We start from the raw sequence: 14,565 nt of genomic DNA on the forward strand, positions 1-14,565 counted from the left end.
ACAGAACTTCAGATTTCCTTCACTATACGATTGGAATATTGGATCGCAGTGTGTCACCAACACCTCCTTCTTAGTAGCTATAAACAGAGGGGTGTATAATTACCTCAGAGGAGGAAAGTTTTGAGATAGGGAATCCCTCTATTACTGTTCCTGATTGGTATTAATCTTGAGGTGTCCTATTGGCCCTCCAGGATGCAGAAGCACATCTAGGATTTCACTACCACCCTATGTGTGCGTTGAGAAGCATCACTCACTTGACATATGTGAATGATCTTATGCTATTCGCACGGGGTGATAAGTCTACCATCGCACACATTTCAAATTGCTTATGAATGTTCAAAGATTTTGATATGAATGTTCAAAGTTCAGTATCTATATGGCCTGCATTGATGGACGCACACAAGATAGATTGTCTAGCTAGGGACCTTTCGCTTCGGATACCAAGATGCAAAGATTAATATCTATTTAACTTTTCTACATCATTTTTCTTAATCTTCATTAAAATTATTATTATATACAATGAGAGGTGAAATTGATAAAAGCTTTAAAAATTTAAGGGATATTTTGATGATTTATATCCATTAGATTAAAAATATTGAGATGTTTTTACAATCATAAAATATAGACAAAGTAAGTAAATAATTTAAAATTTTAAATATAAATAATTTCCAACTCAAATTTAGAATTACATTTGATTGACTAGATTGTGGTATTTATTGCTATATGGTCATGAAAATGATGACATGCTGATCATGCAATATCCAATAAGATTCTACCTTATATCTAGACTATAACTTATTTCATTCATCTCTTATCTTAAATTTTAGCACCAATTAGACTCACCACAACCAAAATATCTACAATGCATCTTTGGAACCATCATTGAAATGTAAAATAGTAATTAAATTTTTTGAGAAAATCAAAACTCAAAGCACACAAGTTAAAATTGATTAAGTACAGATTAGCAAATTATGTTTAAAAATATATAGAAATATAAAGTTTCTTTATTTTAATATATAGAAATCTTAAGTACAAATTAGTAAATTATAAAGTTTTTTTTACTTTAATACTCATTCCAAATGTCTCTCCCAAATCTTAATATGTAATGCATTCTTAAAACCTTTAATGTCTATAGCGATTTCAACTGTAAAATTATATCTACAGTGAGTATCCTTCAAGGAGCTAAGTGAAGGAATTCAGAACGTTTGGTAGTTTTAACTTCCCATTTTGCAAGTGAAACTAGTTAAAACGAAAAGGGGTATGCCATTTAGGATAAAGGTGGTCCATAACTTATAATTATTATTTTAACACATAAAAGCTTTAAGTCCATTCCATTTCATATATAAGGATTTTTTTTAAATTATTATCTCATTGAAAAAAATATAAACTCAGGAGACAAAATAAATTTATTTAGAATACAACAACCAAAGTCTTTATCCCACTAAATAGAGTTGGCTATATGAATCTTCCTACATCATTAAGCTCAATTCCATACTATATTCTCAGCTATAATTAAACAAATTTTATATTGTTCTATCAGTAGGCTCGAATAAATAGTGTCATGCCCGGGCAAAGGAAGAGGATTGCATTAGGTTATCATCAAACAAAGGCAAATATTACGTATGAATTCATCAAACTATTTAAAATTAAAATTAGGTAATTTTGTACCTCTAAACTATGAAGTGAAAGTTTTAATAAATTGTTGACTTCTAACTAAATATTTTAAATATATTTTTGGTGTCTTTGAGAATTTTAAATATATATCAAACCCTTTTCGCCATGATTTCTCTCATTGCCACCAAACTCTAGACTCCTCCCTATGACTCCTCTTGAATGTCGTTGAACCCTAAGCAAAGTCACGAAGACATGAAGGATGAGGAGTCATAGGAGCTTTGCATAATCATAGTTTTTGCATATTTCATGTCTCAAAGGACTCTATGCGCATTGTCACCTTCTTCTATGAATATGTGTGTCATCACAAGGATCAAGATATTTCGCTCATGTCGACCAACATGAAAGGGTATTATTAACCACCATGATTTAAGCTATTCATCATATATAGTAATGTAAAATTTAAAGAAAATAAATTTAAGATTCAAAATCTCAAGCCGTGTTAAAATTTCAACAAGGGAGTAGAACGATATTGTTTCGGAATTGAGCCGAAATTGCCATATATGGTGAGGTGGAAAGAGAGAGCAAATAAAGAAGAAAGAGAAGAAAATAAGGTAAATATATATTTAAATTAGGACCGAAAGAGAAAGGAGACAAAGAAGAAAGAAGATAATGTAGTTCAAAGAGATAGACATAGAACATATAGTGCATGATTACAATTAATGGTGCCAACTTGGTTGAGAGTTATTGGAGTAAAAGTATCAAACATTATTTTGGATATCATACACAACACACTGAATCTATTTGATGATGGCATATATCGATAAAGTCGACATGATGAAGAAGGTAGTGAAAAAAGATCAATCGTTAACAAAATTCCTCTATTAATCATCATGGGGTTCACAAATTAACGAGGAAATTTATTAATGGAGAGATTCTATGACCAAAAGCAAATAGGTTTGAGTCATTTCTCCGGTTAAAATCGTCGTTTAAAAAAAAAATTAGATTCAAGGTCATGTTTACTTCTGAGGATTGTGAAGTCACTAGATACTCTAGCACCACTGAAGGTAGGGAGATGCAAAAAATTATTATATCCGTTAGATTTTAAGACTATATTGCATATATATTCTTATAGTAGTAGAGCCATTATACATCATTCTACGTAAAGTTGATATGGACAAGAAGTCACAAATGTGCAACGTTTACTGCCTAATTCATGAAGCAAAAGAGGAAGACAGCTACAATCTCTGAGTATCAATATTATATTGTGGCAAACGGTGACTCACCCACCCCAAACATCCCTCACCACCGCCCCATAGCCAAAATGAAGAGTAAATCATGGTGACCGACTGACCTCTTTAGGTGGGAAAATCAATTACTTCGAGAGGCATATGGTTCTTTTAGTGATGCTTTTACAGTGTGATATAGATATAAATGAATGCAAGTATATATAGCAAAAATTATAACTAATTATTATCAATAAATATAAATACCATTTTAATCTTGTCCTTATTTATCTTATAACCGAGTGGTGGTTACAATATGGAGGATCAATCCAAAATTTGAAAAAGATTGCAATATAAATTCTCTCACATACAACGTATTTAAGTGGCTGCGGAAGAAATTAGTCAATTTTCTCCCACATTTATGCAAAAACACAAAATTATCTTTGTTATCGTCACTTGGAGAAGATGGTCTATGTTCATTATCATATGTATCTTCAACTAAGAGCAATAATAAAAGATAAGAAAGAACATGAGTCCAATGATATAGACCCATTTCCAAAGTGAGGACAATCCAATGATGAATTGGTAGAGCACTGTTTAGGTTGAGAATCTGTTACTTGATGAAATAAGAGATCCACAAGGACCATGTCAATTTCTTACTAAGCAGATTGAAAAAGTACAAGCTAAAGGAGATGTCATGGAGGAAGATGACGATGAAGCTTGACCAAGAATTTTAATTTTCTAGATTTCGTCTTAGACATTCTCAAACATCTCAATCTCAAACCTAACCAAAGGTCCATAGATAAAGGAAAAGGCAAGCTCCTACAATTTTTACTAAAGAGAAAGGAAAAGGCAAAACTACTTTTAAAGAAAGGGGTCAATTGAAAATTAATGAAAATCCACTCAATGATAGTGATGTCGATAGCAATGCATGTTTATTGTTACATATGTCCTTATATTAATGGAATTGACTTCTTTAACTAAATCAACTTAGTGGTGCAGACCAATATGCCATCCATGTCATATTTTATAGTAATATCTTAGATGCAGGAAGCGATAGAAATCTTGAGCAACCGATTCTAAAGAAAATAGCTTTTCTTCACAGAGAACAATATAATACATCAATACTCAATTTTGATAAAATGTTGAAATAAGAGCATATATTTAGCACTTCAGTTTTCTAAGATTAACAAATTTTAGAAGATCATGATTACCTTCTGATGGTTAGCCCATATTCCAAAACCATAATTGCCTCCAATAAATATCCTAATATCCGTGTGCGCCAAAATAGCTGCAATAGGATGAAAATCAAGATACGTTTGTATCAAGGCATACTTCAATGCATGATGAAGATAGGATTCTAAACCCATTTAAGCCTAATTGGGAAGTTCCTTTTTAACTTGTTATTAACGCATAACATACCTCTGATAATTTTAATTATTCCTTTTCAACTAGAAAAATCCACAGAAAATTTCAGAGTGGAAGTATGAAGACTAACAAGATACAAACAAAAGATAAGCCACAATTGTGCAAGCTCAAGTTCCTGGCATTCATCACATACAAATTTAATGTTTCAAGGGTATATTTGTACTAAAAATCACAGGCAAAAAACTGTTTCAAATGCCGCCAAATATATGAAATTTTATGTAATTGAATAGAAGAAATCAATACACTAGGAAATGTGATTGAATAGAAGAAATCCATACTCCAGGAAATGTGCTGATCTTAACTGCAAGCTCAGTCATTGATGTATTTGTGGTTGGTATTATGTTCAACTTTTTCATGATAAACATTTCCAGTCCTTAGATCAAAGCACTAAACAAAGAGGGAGATCCCAGTACATCAATAGGATATTGCTTAACATTGAAAATAAGTCTTCTTCATGCACGTTTTCAAGCTTAGTAAATTGAAGTTACATGTGGTCTTCTTTTGTTCAACTGTTTTTTCTAAATAAACCTTTCATGTTCTTAGAACTTAGCACTAAAAAAATGGGCATAACAATCAATAAGTATGAAGACAAGGATATTTGCTGCTGATTGACAACAATTCTTCTGTTTTCAAACTTAGTTAATTGAGGTTATTTTATGGTTAATTTTCCATTCAACTTTTTCTAAATAAGCATTTCAAGCACAAGAACTAAGCAGCAAAAAAGAGGGAAATCCAATGCATACGTACAACGACAAGGATATTGCTGATCATTGACAACAACTCTTCTCCATGCATGTTTTCTTGAGGATCCAAGTCCTTTGATAGTGTAAGATTTTTACAGTACATCTGTAGCATTCTTTTAGTAGTGACTTCCAGGTCTGAATATGACAGTAGAAGAGGTTAGAAGGTATTGGAAGAAACAACAATGCATCAAAAGAACCCATCATTAGGATATGAAAAAAAAATGATGTAGCATCCAACAAAAAAAAAATCCCAGACTCCCAGCACTTGTTGGGATGTGCAACATAGTGCACACATCTTATCATGTCACTGACCTATATAAGACGCTAAATCATTCATATTGTCAACGTGAATTAAATTGCTATTAATTATGTTATGTGGAAATTTTTTGGGTTGTCTTCTTACACATTGCTAACTCAAATCAACTCAGTTTGCTTAACTATAGGCTACTTCGGCCATTTAATAACATGACCATATAATTTCTAACATCTTATCAATTGTTGGAGCTGCACCTAAAAAAGTTTATATTAACATATTTTACCTTTCTAGTTACTTTATTCATTCATCTTAACATTTTAATATCTACTGCGTAAAATTTTGTGCATAGTATCTTTTAATTGCCCAACACTTTCATTCATAAAGCTCAATTCTTAGTATGCAGCACAAGCTCTTCAACATCTCTACCAAAAACCATTCTCATTTTTGACTATTCAGCATTTATGCTACTGTCAATATCTCCATACTACTAAATAATAAATAGATATTAATAACTCTTGTATGAATTTAGTTCATCACTACACTTTCTCTTTTGATTGATAAAACTACATTTTATACACATTTTACAAGCTGAAATTTAATTCTATTTACTACTTGCTTAAATCCTCTAATTCCTAATTTAGCCTTTTAAATTCAAGTTTAAAGATTACTCTAGTTAAACTCCCATAATTAACTCAATAGACATTTGCAAATAAGATATACCAAGGTGCTCGGTCATTTATCATGAATGTAAGTTTGTTATACCACGGTTAGTTTTTTAAATTAAAAGTAGGTATAATTTAAATTCTCTCCTCTGTTAGGAAGAAATATATCTCAATTTCTCTCTCTCTCAATTTGGAAAAAAATCAATCTTTCCCTCTCTATTTGGAAAGGAATAGACTACTCTCCTTCTTCCTGATTCAGAAGACCTGTTGCCTGCTTTGAGACTTGAAAGTTTCATTGGATTTGGAAATCACCTACCCTCCGTCTCAATTTGGGAGATGATTGATCTTCTTCTCCACAACATTGAAGACCAGCACCTTTGTGAAGGGTTGAACACCGCAACATTGTTTTAGAAAAGAAGGTGCAAGTTTAATGTAATGGTGGTGTGCATTGGCTAGGAGCAAGGGGGTGAATAATCAAACCTAAAATAACTCTAAAAATACAAAAACAATTCAAGCTTGTTAGTACTCACGTGGGTACTTGATCATGACAAGTATTACTTGCAACAGAAATAGTAAGAATAATGAACAACTAAAATGCAATTGTTTTTAAGAGGTTTGAAAACTTCGCTCCTACACCACGCCCTAGATGAATTATAGCAAGTCTTTTACAATCCCAATTCCAACCTTCGGGATGATTATAAAGTAATCTTTCTGTCAAATGCAAATGAAATGAATATAGCTAAGGAGAAAAAAAATAACCAAGGACTTGTTGAATGAAGCCTTCAACCCAAACCACAAAGCCCTTGGAGAGATGCAAGCTCTCGGTCCAGTGAAAAGTATCACCTATTTTTGTGCATGCATGTCAACCCTAAACTCTCCATAGCTTTTATAAGGGTCCAACAGCTCCATTTAGACTGACTCCAGTCAACTGAAAAAATTTGCAGTCAATTTTTTTAGCAAATATAGTCATTGAGCAACTAACAATTCTAATGGTAGTCAAATGGAGGCCCAGCCCTATAAACCGCTCAACCTCCAAATGACTAGATTGAACCACTAATCGATTGAACTGAATCTCCAGTAAGATGTTGCTTGAATAGAATCTTTGCCTTTGTGTTCCCTGAAAGATCAAGTTCAGTCAACTTCCAAGTAGACTAAATGCTCTAGTCGACAAAGATCCAACTCCAGTTAATGGAATTGACAAAATTGAGTAGTAAAATGTTGCTTGAATAGAATTTTTGCCTTTGTGTCCCCTGAAAGATCAAGTTCAGCCAACTTCCAAGTAGACTAAATGCTCTAGTCGACCAAGATCCAACTCCAGTTAATGGAATTGACAAAATCAAGTCAGTGATCCCTTCTTAACTTGGCGTACACCCTTATAATCTACGTGAAGTCTCGAGATCAATTAAAGTGTTGACTATGACTAAGACTTGTTGCCGCCTGAGTTGAAGGTTCATACAAGCCATTAAGTAATCTAAACACTACATAACTAGGCACATCATTTCCGATGATATTATCAAAACAGAAAGCCCAAGATTATAATCCCTCCTGCAATCTCTCAAGGCTCTCATAGCTCAAGTCTTCAATTTTATCAATGCACTTCATTGCCCTCATGCGCACCTCGTGTCAAAGCCTTAGTTCCTCGGATATACCATGGCATCCTTCACTCCTTGCCTATGAGTTCATCTCACGTTTAAGTCTTAGCCCCAAAGTACACCTGGCATTAGACACTCCATAACTCAAAATGTATTAAGCTCTCCAAGCTTGCTCCACATGTCATCCTTCTTTCTTTGCCTTTCAAGTCCACCTCATATCAAAGCCATCAAGCCATTAAACCATCTAAAAACAACTCGAGCATGTCAAGTCACCAAATTCTCAAGTGTGCTGTTTTAAATCCTGAACATTTAATGCACATATTAACACACAGGTCAAGCCTAATTTAAACTCTTTGCCCAATAATCAAAACCATCTAATTGAACATGACCACTTGGAGCATCATCGCACCAGCAAAAGAAAGGTGATTAATATCTTGATCTCCCTTCTCTCAATATCTTCCTCCTTCCACTATTAGAGATACTCCTTATGTGCAGCAATAAGGTCCATTTTTTGTGTGGATTGGTGTATTCAGCATCAAGTGATTGTTTTAAATTGAGTTTTCAATGGCAACATCATAGGCAATGTTTTTTTTCCTTCTTTTCCTTATAATGTTCCTTAATACCTAAAACCTATATGTTTGTTTAAGGCAGCATCTTAGAGGGAAAGAGATAATCATATTTGTTTGTCATTGTCAAGCCTGCTTTTTGAGGTATGATCCTCTTTTTTCTTTAAAGGAATTTCAAAGATGAGTCAAGGACCACAAACAAAGACCTTAATCAATAAGGAGGATCACTTTGGCTAGCGACCATCTTGTATTGGATGGGATCGCATTACTAACCATTGTCATCAAGATGATTTGTAAATCATTGCCCAAAGTAAGAAGCATATATAAAAGTGAATTTGTTACTACTTGAGATCAAGTATGTGATCTAATAGAGATTTGTATATATCGCGTTGGTTCATTCGGAAAAAAGTGTTCATAATATAGCTACGCAAAGTCTATTTATGTGTTATACAATGTCTTATAACAATATTTTTGCATGGTATGCCCATTCTGGAGGCTAGAAAATTAGAGATGTTTCTTTTTGAGGTTCAGGGAGAAGGTTAAGAGTGAGATATGAACTGCTTTTTTGGCATGGAGATGGCGCGAGTCCAAACATCATAAGGTCTATCCTTTTGTTTAATGTGAAAATGAAGATTTTGGTATAATGTTGTATAGACATAGTGTTAGCTAACTATGGTTTTAAATCTCATACCATGCCAGGTGGCATGGTTGAATTGCATCGATCCAATCAATTAACCAAACTTGATACCACTCGACATGAGTAATATATGATGTGTTTGTCTCTATCATGTTGCAAAGTACCGAAACTCGATATTGACATTTGACAACCCTTAACATACTACAAACTGTTCCAGATGAATTAAAATAGTGTTTGTAATATTTTTAGCTTTTGTCCATATAATGAAATGTTAAAAATACGACATTCTATATGGAAATAGGTATATAGTTATGTTCTCTTCGTATTCTTCTTTTTCATCTCCTTCCCCATCAATTCTCCACCGGCACCACACATCGAAACATTGATACCGTACTCAGTACTGAAACAGTATTATTCTCAAAGTCTAAAACTTCAACTTAGCTTGAGGTTTTTTACCTACTACCTAACTCATTCAGACCATTAGTGGGACTTCTTTTTAATTATGGGAAGTAGGTGAGGTAATGTTTATTCTTTACTATATACATGTAGCCTTTAAATTGGCTGTTCCTAGAGAGGAATCGTGCTACATATCACGGAGAGTTAACCATACACAAGCTCTCATTTTTGCAATGCATATTGTACACATTACAAAGACTAAGGAGTTATAAAGGGTAAGCTTTGTTCCAAGATAAGAGGTGAGTGATTGTACATCCGACATGTCTTAAGCATCATGCCAGTGCAACCCATTATGGGATCATGATGGCATGGTGATCTCTAGAATAGTGATACGAGTTTTAGTTATCCAAGTCTGGTTGAGACACATTGGACAACCATGCAAGGGTATGCTTCTGGTTATGCATAGAAATTAGCACTATAAATATGTGATATGGGAGCTAAGCCAACTAGCTTAGCTCATAATAAAGCCCAAGTTGATCCATTAGTTTTGTCCAGCCAGGATGAATATGGATTGCAGCAAATAGTGAAGTCTTCACGTAGCCATGCAATGGATGAGAATCAATGGAATTTAAGTAGAAATAATGGTTAGGCATTGTTACTAACTCCAGTAGTTGTTTTCGTATTATAAAGCACTTATTACTAGCAATATGCCTCTTGGAAAGTGACGTAATCAAAGAACCATGAGTTTATATTTTATAATCTTTGTTTTCCCATCCTTGGAGAGTTGTTCCAAAATAGACTAAACATATCTTCAGATTTTCATTGGGAATGAAATAGCTCTGGCTTATTCTCTTCAGCCTGGGATCTCTTTGGTGCACTTCCATTGAGCAGTGATCTCCTTTTGCACTGAATTACTTAAGAGTGGTGAGCTGAATGATCTGGTATGTGTATTTCTTTTATGTGGTGAGTGATCCTATGCTTTCCTTTTGTGTTTGAGAATTGAGTGCTTGTTCATGTCTTCCCGAATGTCCAGTGTCAATATGTATGCCATTGGCAGATACATATCAGTCATAAGAGTGGTTGATGTAATATCAAGGGTGTGGTTAGATATAGTGTTGGATTCACGATTATTGTATGATCACCAATAATTGGGGTTGGAGATAAGTTGCATACTTTATGAGCAATCAGATTAAGACAGTAGGCCTTGTATTACTCAACTTGTCAGATTGTGATGGGATTACTCAATTGGTCAGTTTGAGAGGGGGGCAAGTTTTGGTTGAAAACCTTAAGTTGACAGAAACACCTTTTCTATCCATTATGATTCTATTATTTGTTTTGTTTTTTTATTTATCTTGGATCCACCATGTTTAGCAATAACATGTTTATTTTTACCAATCATGCTTCAAGATTTTTATTGATATATGTTTAAAGTTACCATTCTTATCTAACAATGCATGAATTGTTATTCTTATCTTGATAATGCACGGTTAGAGATTAACATATAGTATGTCATACGAAATACATATACCCTAACGTAGAGGAATAGTTGTGAACTTGTCATACATGGTGAGAGTAATAACTGAGAGAATGAGAAGTGCCATACATTAATCTTCAACTTACTTAAAGGACTATTAGCCTAATGATTATATAATGCCCTGTGGGCCTTCATAATGGGGAACATGGTGTTTCAAGTCATCAATGAATAAAAGGCTATCAGGTGACTTGCAGGATACATGACAATTCAAGTCATCAATGAATAACAAGGCTATCATGTGACTTGTGGGATACTATAAGGTGCATGACGATTTGAGTTGGTGATGTCTAGACTTCAAGAATATTACAGGATATGTGAAACTAAGGTTATAGCTAAATGTTATGTCACTTTTACAACTACGTGACAGATATTAATACTCAGTCATAACCTTACTCTAACATTTACACTGCAGTTTGAACACATATATTACAGGGCTGTGATAGTTAGGGTAAGGTTTATGACACTACACAGCTAGCTCTAGAAGGATATAAGCATCATACACATGCATTAATTCTGTTTGCAAAGTTACGTAATTAAATTCATTCTATAGGATAGGATAAGGTTATTTATTTTTTAATAGTTAAGTTAAAACACTAATGAATATTGTAATTTAAATTTAAAATTAATAACATGATAATTATAAGCAAGGTATCAGGTACGAATGTTGTTGTTAGCATCGTGAGGAGTATTAATTAAAAAAAAGAATCAAAGAAAGAAGAAGAAGAAATTGGCGAATTTCTCTCAGACTTAGTTGTTCACCAATTGATAGGGAGTTGAACGAGCTACTTGGAAACAACCTTGTGGTGGAATCCTAGCTTGCAAAACATTGACTCATACTCAAACAAATCATTTTACAGAGGAAGCCTCGTGATTCTTGCAATGACTTGCAAAACTGAGGAAGACACTTGACCCCCTCCTCAATTCACATCCCATGATGACGTTTCCCAAAATTAAAGATCACATGTGTGGCTGCCATTCACAGTGTAACTGTCACGCACCTATAAGATGTGGCTCGCAAAATAATTTAGATTTTTTATGGAGTAATTTTTTACGTGGTTTAAAATTTTGAGTCATAACGAAGTTTCAGTTTATGTATCAAATCGTGTCAAGCCGATATGATTTCATACTTTTTTAAATATAAAATATATTAATTAAAAAATTATATTATAATATTTGATTACTATAAATACTTACCACTATGTTAAACTAATATTTTAAGAATTAAGATTGAACAAAAGACAACTCAAGATTAACTAAAGTCTAGGTATAGTGACTAAGATCAAGTAGGTTTAAATTCAATTGAATTTCAAAAAAAAAAAAAAATAGCCCGGTGCACGAAGCTCCCGCCATGCGAGGTCCCGGGGAAGGATCCATTGTACACAGCCTGATCCATTGTACGCAGCATTACCTTATTTTTTGCAAGAGGTTGTTTTCAGGATTCGAACTCATGACCTTTAGGTCACAAAGCAACAACTTTACCGTTGCGCCAAGATTCCCCTTTTTAAATTCAATTGAATTTAATTTATTTTAATCAATTTACGAATGAAATCTTTTCCATGTATTTAAGAATGAAAGGAATAAGATAACAAATTAAAAAGGAATCTTTTTTCATGAGTTTAAGGATGAATAGAATAAAAAAATTAAAATATGGTAAGGAAGGATAAAGAATTAAGAGGAAAAAGAATTAACCATTAAAAAAATAAAAATAAATTATGAATTTAAAAATTAAAGAAATTTTTAAACTTAAAAAAAAACCCAGAGGCCTAAAAAAAATTTTAAAAAATTAAATTGAAAAAAAAACTCGCGGCTTCGTGCGATCACCGTAGTCTCGCACAAGGCCTCCACGTGACCACGGTGCTCGCTCGAGGCCTTCGTGAGGCCACGGTGTCGTACCGGTAGCCAAGGAAAGGTACATTTCACTCATGCCACCGAGTATGACATGAGATTTTAAACCATGATTTTTTTTTGTAGGATATTATGATTTATAAAGTGTAGTTAATTTTATAGTTAACTTGAAGTTAATCAGAGTGATGCATTACATCCATTTTTGGTATTCATAAAGGCTTTAACTTATAAGAAATTAGTAGAGATATTATTAGTAGTAGTTATATTAGTAATCAAGATGTTTGTTGTCTTTAATCTATTTTTTCAAAATTTTAATACAATTAGCTACTAATTACCACAAATTGTCTTTTGGAAGTAACAAGCCAAATGAAAGGAAGTTAAGGTGTAAAACCCAGACAAATTCATCTTAGCATGTGTCAAAGCATCGAATGTCAGTATGATTATTATACAGTATTAAAACTAATCAGATCAGCTTGTCATAATTTTTCTAGAGAGATCTTTTAGCATAAAAGAATAAAATACATTAACCTATTAGAAGGAAGTTGGCAAATATTACCTCAATTTGCATAACAGAGTCAGAACATTTACCCACCTGTAAGAGGGAGAGAGAACATGACACCAAGAGACTCATGAACTTTGAAAATGGAGATAGCTTGATCCAGTGCTTTTAGTGGAGATGCAGGGGGGGACTCTAATGTTTTCATGAGCTTCTCTAGAAATTTATCTTTCTCTTCTAGAGTAAGTAAGTGGAGAAAATTTTCCACATCAGAAGCAAAACAAGATAAGTGTCCAAACCTGTGGATTTTAAGTGAAAGAAGTTACAAGGGTTGAAGGAAAATTCCGGATAAAATTAAAAGCACAAATAGTCATTGCCCTCACAATGGCCTGAAGAAAAAAAATGTTCATAGATCAGAAAGATAAATGAAAGAATAAGGACATTAATCTGACAATGGCATAAAATGACAACAGTAAATTTAAAGGAAATGTGAAAACATGAATAATAATAACAGAGTAATCACTGTTATCAAGATAATTGCCAGACAAAATTAATCAACATGATTAGAAGTTATAACTCATTTAAAAAAAGAAGAAAAAAACTATGAAACCACAGCAACAAATACCCTGCTCATTTAAGTCCTGTATCTAAGAATTTATCAGGAAGGATTACATGCAATTGTGCCATAAAACCTAGATCAAAGACAGTTTGGTCAGTTATAGATGAAAGTAACTTGATATCTTGATCATCTAATTATAAGTAAGAAGTTTTAACATGTGAGGAAGAGAGAAATTTAAGTAACAGAAATATAAATTATTTAGATCATAAGTTTGTAACTTTATCTTGACATGCAAGAAGCTTGTTCACTTTCAACTTTAGTTAATGTCAATTATGTTTCCTTAGAAGTGTGATGAATAGAGTAATATCAATACACTTTGGCATCACAAACAAAAGTACAAAAAAGAAAATATCTAAAAACATAATGTACAATAGAGCAAAGAGATCATAATGCCTTTATCAGTCTTTATATAAAAGATAAAGAAAGAAAGGCATTCCTATCGGAGTATAACATATTGACACAGGAAAATTCATACCATCTTACTATTGCAAAAATGTCATTTTATTCACTAAGAATATAAGATAAACTATAGTTTAACTCATGGGGAAAAATTGGAAAATGAAAATAAACTAAATCTTCATTCAGTGAGGTTTATAAGTTAAATATGTTAATTCAAAATTTTCAAGTGAAAGTTACTATGGAAAATATCAGTGTGAAGAAAAACAAACAAAGCCCTAATTGACCATTAACGTATATTGCTTACTAAACAAAATAACTGTGGATAGTGGTTAGAACCATGCTCACTAAAAGGAGGTGTCGTCATAGTTTGTAGGATGGCGATCCTACGCAGGATCGATTTAGGATTAGAATCGGATCGTAGAATCGTATGATCCTATCAATAACCTTTTAAATTTAATTTAGTATTTGATATTTAGATCAAATTGGTTTATAATGACTAAATCAATTTGATATTTAATTAAAATTTCTTTTAAATAAATTAAATTAAAAATATTA

The 14,565-nt window shown here is 32.9% G+C and overlaps 1 protein-coding gene across 2 annotated transcripts in view; it reads right to left on the reverse strand.

Annotated features, from left to right (window-relative positions):
* The window catches only part of LOC122006965 (N-terminal acetyltransferase B complex auxiliary subunit NAA25-like), a 58,883-nt gene that overhangs the window by 12,466 nt on the left and 31,852 nt on the right, over nucleotides 1–14,565 (reverse strand). For both annotated transcript variants that reach the window (XM_042562672.1, XM_042562673.1), the window contains 3 exons: nucleotides 13,089–13,291; nucleotides 5,013–5,143; nucleotides 4,052–4,128 (listed from right to left, as the gene is read on the reverse strand). In XM_042562672.1, coding sequence (XP_042418606.1) covers nucleotides 4,052–4,128; nucleotides 5,013–5,143; nucleotides 13,089–13,291 — 411 coding nt within the window. The remainder of the gene's footprint in view (nucleotides 1–4,051; nucleotides 4,129–5,012; nucleotides 5,144–13,088; nucleotides 13,292–14,565) is intronic.

This window comes from Zingiber officinale, chromosome 7B, assembly GCF_018446385.1.
Source record: "Zingiber officinale cultivar Zhangliang chromosome 7B, Zo_v1.1, whole genome shotgun sequence".
NCBI lineage: Eukaryota > Viridiplantae > Streptophyta > Magnoliopsida > Zingiberales > Zingiberaceae > Zingiber > Zingiber officinale.